This window comes from Nanorana parkeri, unplaced genomic scaffold (assembly GCF_000935625.1).
Source record: "Nanorana parkeri isolate BGI_ZX_2015 unplaced genomic scaffold, ASM93562v1 scaffold1898, whole genome shotgun sequence".
Lineage (NCBI taxonomy): Eukaryota > Metazoa > Chordata > Amphibia > Anura > Dicroglossidae > Nanorana > Nanorana parkeri.
The window spans coordinates 88,083-94,599 of NW_017308166.1; the positions used below are offsets into that span (position 1 = coordinate 88,083).

At 43.9% G+C, this 6,517-nt stretch overlaps 1 protein-coding gene across 1 annotated transcript in view; it reads right to left on the reverse strand.

Annotated features, from left to right (window-relative positions):
* Positions 1-916: 916 nt before the first annotated feature.
* CCAR1 (cell division cycle and apoptosis regulator 1) overlaps positions 917-6,517 on the reverse strand; it is a 63,011-nt gene continuing 57,410 nt past the window's right edge. Inside the window, exons 23-26 of the mRNA XM_018572009.1 lie at positions 5,583-5,703; positions 5,308-5,493; positions 2,906-3,111; positions 917-1,566 (exon numbers count right to left, since the gene is read on the reverse strand). Of these exons, the coding sequence (XP_018427511.1) occupies positions 1,498-1,566; positions 2,906-3,111; positions 5,308-5,493; positions 5,583-5,703 (582 nt within the window). The 3' untranslated portion in view covers positions 917-1,497. The remainder of the gene's footprint in view (positions 1,567-2,905; positions 3,112-5,307; positions 5,494-5,582; positions 5,704-6,517) is intronic.

Consider the following 6,517-nt stretch of genomic DNA (forward strand, 5'->3'; position numbering starts at 1 on the left):
TTCCTTGCTCATTAATTCGTGACCCAAGTCTCACTGCAATGGAACGCAGTGTGGGCTGCTGTGACTGAGCTCCATCCATATGTGCATCCACTTGTACAGCTTCCTTGCATGCCCTGAGGTGCCAGGAGCCAGATTGTGATGTCACTCCAGGCACCTCTACAGGACAGGTAGGGAGCTGTAAGCAATGCAAGTATGGATGGAGCGGCCATACCCCCAGCCCACCTCAAGCTGACACTCAGCACCGGGCAGCATATTTTGAATGGCTGCTTGGAGCGAGAACTGACCGTGCTGCGCTAGGGTGAGGAACCTCTCACCTAGAAAGGTGGAAGCCACACTGGGACCCACTAAACAAGGGGTCGCGACCCACCAGTTGAGAACCAAGGGTGTAGAAGTAGTTGCTGTGGAGGTCATCTCCTCACTGTTAAAGCCTGCCACGAAGTAAGAGCAAAAGCCTGTACAGCAATAACCAACAGATTTATGTGATAAGTCCTTGCCAGCCCACTCACATGTACAATGTGCATACTGTGGTGTGGTGCCCTTTTTAAATGGCAGGCCAGCGCCCTGCACTTTAGGACACCACAACATCCATACTGTACTGTGTGCACTGCATCAAGGAAAATGGAGAATTGTATGAAGGCAGCTTAACACACCAAGTCAATGCACCGCACCACTAAAATGTAAATGGACCCTTAATGTTTTAGGAAAAAATAAAATGAGCAATATTATAAATTATTAACGCATTGTTTTCTAAATTGATACAATTCCTAAATACTTGAAAGAAATCCCCATGATACCAGGATATCTGTATATCATACCAACACAACACACACAGTTAAATTGTGTAGATGAGTGTTTCAAAAACCACAATTCTTTTGACTTACAAACTTGAGGCATACACAAACAGCAGAAAGGTAAATTTGTCATGAGGCATTTTATTCATTTCGGCTGGCCTTGTATTTGTATAATAATAATTAAATACCGCTTGCATTTTTTTTTTACATTAGGGGAAGAAATGAAACCGACAATGCAGTGTATTAATACATATAATTCCAATGGATTCGCGGACATTTGGCTACAATGTTATTGCCGAGTAATGCCAATCTAGGTTATGTAGCTATTTCCTCACAACAAATGGAAATAATACATACTAAAAGACCAGATAAAAATAATTAGGACTTCCCAGTCATTGTATACATAAAAAAAGAGGGATAGCAAAAGAAAATATATATATAGGTTGTATTTATTACATAATCTAGTTTAGTTGCTAACATTTACGTTATCCTAAACATGATTGAAAAATGTATATTCTGCTTTGTGCTGTTAATTACAGGCAAATCACTACAAAAGCAGCTCACTCATAAAACTATTTACATCTCTCCTCCATTAAATATTAAGTAAAACTACATACCATCTTCTCTTCACCCTGAAAAATCATGATTTGCATTATTAATGACGTTGCATTGTTTGTCCTTTTCCAGAACACAAGTGAAAGTTGCATCAAAAACTGGCTCCATTCTCTTTTGACTTCTGATCTTCTGACTTCTGATCTTCAGACGTCAGAGGACTCTGTTAACATATAAAGTTAGTTGGTGTGAGTACAAAATAATGTATAGTTGGAGATGCTCAGCTAGTGAAGGGGCTGTTTTGGGGCAAGTACAACAGGCTGCACAGCTGGAGTAAATATTTGGCAGTGTGATAGGGATTTAGCCCCAAGTACAACAGAGGGCATAGTTGGGAGGAGACACTCCATGACTCACAGTACTAACCCGAGGAAGAAGGAGACAGGGGATTCTTAAAATAAACAATTCCTGGCTTTAATAAGAGGAGGTCAGCAGTGGCAGCCTACATCTTTCTCTGTACAGGTTTACTTTAAAGTAAACAACTGTAATAAGAAAATAGAGAGGCTGATATTGCCAACTTCCTTCTGAAAAAATAGGATTTTCTTTGTACTCGCCATATAATCCTTTTCTGTGTGTTCAGTGAAGGACACAACGGAGGAGAACTTGATCTCTGTACTGATGGGTTATACTATAACTACAGAAATGAAAATCTCCAATGTGCCCTTCAAAATGTTACCATACAAACCCATATTTCTCTTTTTCTTTGGAGTCCACTGAGGGATATACTGCTACCTACAGGAATAGTGGACACCGGTACAAAAAGAAAATGTAGACCAGCCCAGGATAACCCCTCCTATTACCAGCATGCCTCAGTTTAGCAGTAGCAAGAGCATGATCATAACCACACAGATGTCTGACCCGTGTCCCTCCACGGACACAGGAAGTCTTTCAACCTTGGTAGCGGTGCATCCCTAGTTATTCCAACTAGCCCATATGCCAGTCAGCAACTAGCTGGTGATTCAAGAGGAAGCAAGTCAAAATTACAATACATGCCCCATGTCATAAAACCACCAATTCCTGCAAGTAAATGTCATGTAAGCCCATACCCCATCATTACCCTTCAGCTAGCTGATCGGACCAACATAAAGGCAAAGTAAATACAATTATCTTCAAATCCGATTCCTGGGCACACCTTGTTCAACTTCTGTCAGACAGCTTGGCTCCCCCACCATTTCATGGTCCTATACGAGAGCTTCTACTGGTCAGTGAGGCTTTTACATTGCACAGCTAAATAGCAAGGATCTACTTTGTGCGGAGCAGAAATCGAATCCCTGTGTATAGCGTGCACATGGAGTAATAATATACAGTGTAACTGCAATTTAAGAATGACCAGTCTAACAATACAATAAATCTTTCATGTTCAGTTTAATAGGTAAAATCCAAAACCGAGGGAAAACTCTGGTCCCCAGAAACATCATTCTTACATCACCACTAAGGAGAGTATACGGTCCCCATGCGCAAGCATACAACTATATATGTGCAGTGCCCCAAAAAAACACACTTACCCTGCTGAGAACGGTCTGTATTCCCTCCATGGTTGATGAAAGCTCTCGAATGGTTTTAGTCAGCTGGTCCTCATACTGGCAATTTGTGTCTTCCAGAGATTTTAGGTTCTCCCGTAAGTGATGGAGGTCACTCTTTGCTTCTTTCAGCTCTCCAGATAAACTTTTATTTGAAGCTTCTAGCTGAGATATGGTCTTTTCATCTACCTCTGTGACAAAGCATAGCAGTGGATCAAAGTGAAACATAGTAGTGAGTCACACAGACTAACAAATGGGTCATCCATAGAATGCATTAAAAGACTATAAAACTAAAGTGTTTGAAGGAAAAAACAGAAAGGAAAGAAGCTTTATACAGACACAGCAGCAGCTTGGGACCAGTAGCAGTGTACTGCTCTGTGGTCCCTTTGTGTCCCGCGTGAAGACAGGTTGTCATAATGCTATCTTCACTTTAAACGTATATCTGCATTAGTCTGATATGTGTACGTTAGTGTTCCTACCAGGAAAAGATCAGTTACTTGTTGTTCTCTAGGTAGGGCTCATCAGGCTAATACTATTTTCTTACTGGAGCTCTATAGGCTGTCAAAGAGTGCCTGGCACTGCTTTACTGCCACAACAGGATAATGGGGAGGAGGATCTCCCAATATATACTGTACTAGGGAGGCATTAGAACTACTAATTGCATACAGCTTTAACCTGGCCTGTCTGGGTCCCCACGGAGATCCAGAATCTGCACAACAACTAACATTACAACCAGGAAAGGTTTTGATTACCAAACAAAACAAACCATAATATTTAACCCATGTACTACTCATCAATGCTGCTACAAAACCACATCAGATAAGAGGTCTACCCACAAATGTTGGTGCTCGCCCCAAAGTCATGTATCTGCCGGAAGTACCGCCATTTGCACTGCGGAGATGCACAGCGGCCAAGGATTTCTATTGTGAGTGGGTGGAGCCTGACAGGGATGCTGAGCTTCTAATCTCCCTATCAGGTCTGCTCAGATTGCTGATTGACAGCCTGTAGGGGGTGGAGTCCATAGCCAATAGTAGGCTGGCTTGACTACCGTGTTTGCCCGAAAATAAGACACTGTCTTACATTTTTTTTGACTCAACAAAATGCACTAGGTCTTATTTTCTTTAATGTACAACAATCCACACTTATTACCGGTAGAAGACTTACAAGACAGGAGTGAGTGGCAAAGTTAGGAAGAGGGTGATCAGGGCAATCAGGGGTGCCGTACCTTTCCAAGAGCAATTTGGTAACCAATTGCTGGCCAGAATGAGGGAAGCGCGCTTTCACTATTGATTCCTCACAGGCGGAGTGCATTTGGTATCACTCCGCCTGTGACAGCAGCAGGCGCTATGGAGGAAGCATCGGCTTATGGGGCTCTGCTCCCTCCAGTGCCCCCTCGCTTCCTCTAGAGCTGGCTTCGTGGGCCCCGCTGATTCTCTCCAGCGGCTCTTCAAGTTTCCCCTTGTGCCACCACCGGCCCTGGGAATGGTCACAACTAGGTCTTATTTTTGGGGTAGGTCTTATATTTAAGCAATTCCCAAAAATAGCACAAAGGTCTTATTTTCGGGGTAGGTCTTATTTTCAGGGAAACAGGTATTAGACGCCACTCACTGCCTGCTGCCAATTAGCAGCAGAGTAGACCTGATGGGAAACTAGTACCTAAGCATCTCCCATCCCCTGCAGTGATGCTACAAGTTGGCAGAGCCTGACGGGGATGCCAAAGGAATAGTTCCCCATTAGGTCAGCTCTGCTGCTGATTGAGATCAGGAAGAGGGCAGATTCTATACCCAACAGCAGGCGGGCTATGGGCTATACAATAGACCCACTCAGTGGACCCGATGGGAACTAGTCCCTCGGGCTCCATCAGGCTCTGCCCACTCAGCCATGCCACTGGTTGCTAAGAGGCTGTCAGCTGTGCAACCAAAGGCATCTTAGCAACCAGTGACTCATCCCTTGCCCCATTAAGGTGCCATCTGGGAGATTATCTAGCTAATAGCTTAATGTAAGCAAAGGGGCCAGGATGCTGGCTTACATCATCTTGGTCAGCATACCCAGCCCTTTGTTTACATTCAGGTGCCAGCTGTGGAATCCCCCCAATACCTTTTATGTGTATATACTTTATAGGCCAATTAGTAAGTCAACTCATTAAATAATAAAGCCCACATACCTTAATGCTGTTCTATTGGGTACATAGAGCACACTATGCAAACTTTAGCTACACTGACACAGAATTAATATGTGACAAGTGAGTCACAAAATGGCTCCTTCCACCACACACCACACTCTGACAGATTGCCATTGACCTGCAAAGTCTGAAATAAAAATAGCTTTTCCTTTTGCAGTGTTCTGTATATACAGTACTTTGATTTTATGGGTTGTCATTATGATACCTGTCTTGGATTGGAGAGCCTGAAGCCTCTGCTCCAGCTCTGCTCTTCCCTTCTCACTCTTTTCTAGTTTCTGCAGTAGACTTCCTACATCAACCATTGCACCATTGTATACGATCAGTCCGCCCTTTTCATCCACAGAGGATACCCCAGATCGTACGATTTTGGATGGCAACAGCAATCGGTTTCCTGGTAAAGAGGCCATTGGGGAAAAAGGTTATTAAATGTAACAGAAATCTGCAGAGCATCATTTATAAAGTGTGAAGTTCACAGAATACCTAGAATATCTTCTTTAGGAATCTCAGTCTCTTCCTGACTCCCATCATCTGTGCAAGTGTCTGTTAACCTCCGGTAATAGAAGGATTCCTTCAGTAAAACTCTGCTTAACAGTTTCTTCACCTGCAACAACATTTTCAGATAAATGGAGATCATGAACTGGCTAAATAATCAAGGATGTTCTACAAGTAAAAATGAACCTGCCTTGGCCTATATAGGAGGGGGGAAAAAAAGTTTAACAGTGCTAAAGTACAGACGAGTGCGGTTAAACTTTCATCCAATCCCTGAACAGCACCTTGATACTAGGTCCTGGCTGGGCAAGCTGGTTCTGTAGAGAATACCATACTTCTGCCTGTTTACAATAGATAGCCAGAATAGTCTAAATGTTCTGCCAACTAGTACACGCATTACAGTGCATGCTGATTCTGTAAAGCTGCCATCGCACCATATAATATTCTTACATAACATCTGTATAATCTCCTTTGGGTTTTTCAACAACTATGTAGCGCAAGTGCCATCCAAACCTGGCCAAAAACATTACAATCTTATTGTTCAACCTCCCTTCAGATTTTCCAACACCTATGTAGTGCGCAGAAATATTTAAACAACCCATATAGTCTGTATGCTGAAAACCTTTACACCAGGGGTGCCCACAAGGTCGATCGCGATCTACCAGTCGATCGCGTAGCGATCACTGGTAGATCGCCATGTCCTCTCCTCCCGCCGCTTCTCTGGATCCCCGCTGCTCTCCCCAGTGGGGATCCGAGAAGACATGAAGGAACCGGCGGCGGGGGAGGGCGGAGGACGGAGCCGCTGTCACTATAATGCAGAGCAGTGAGGAGAGAGAGAGACGCTCGGCCAGGATCTGACAGCCGGCGCCTCTCTCTCCCCTCACTGCTCGTCCTTAGTTCTGTCACAGCGGCTCCACCCCCCCCCC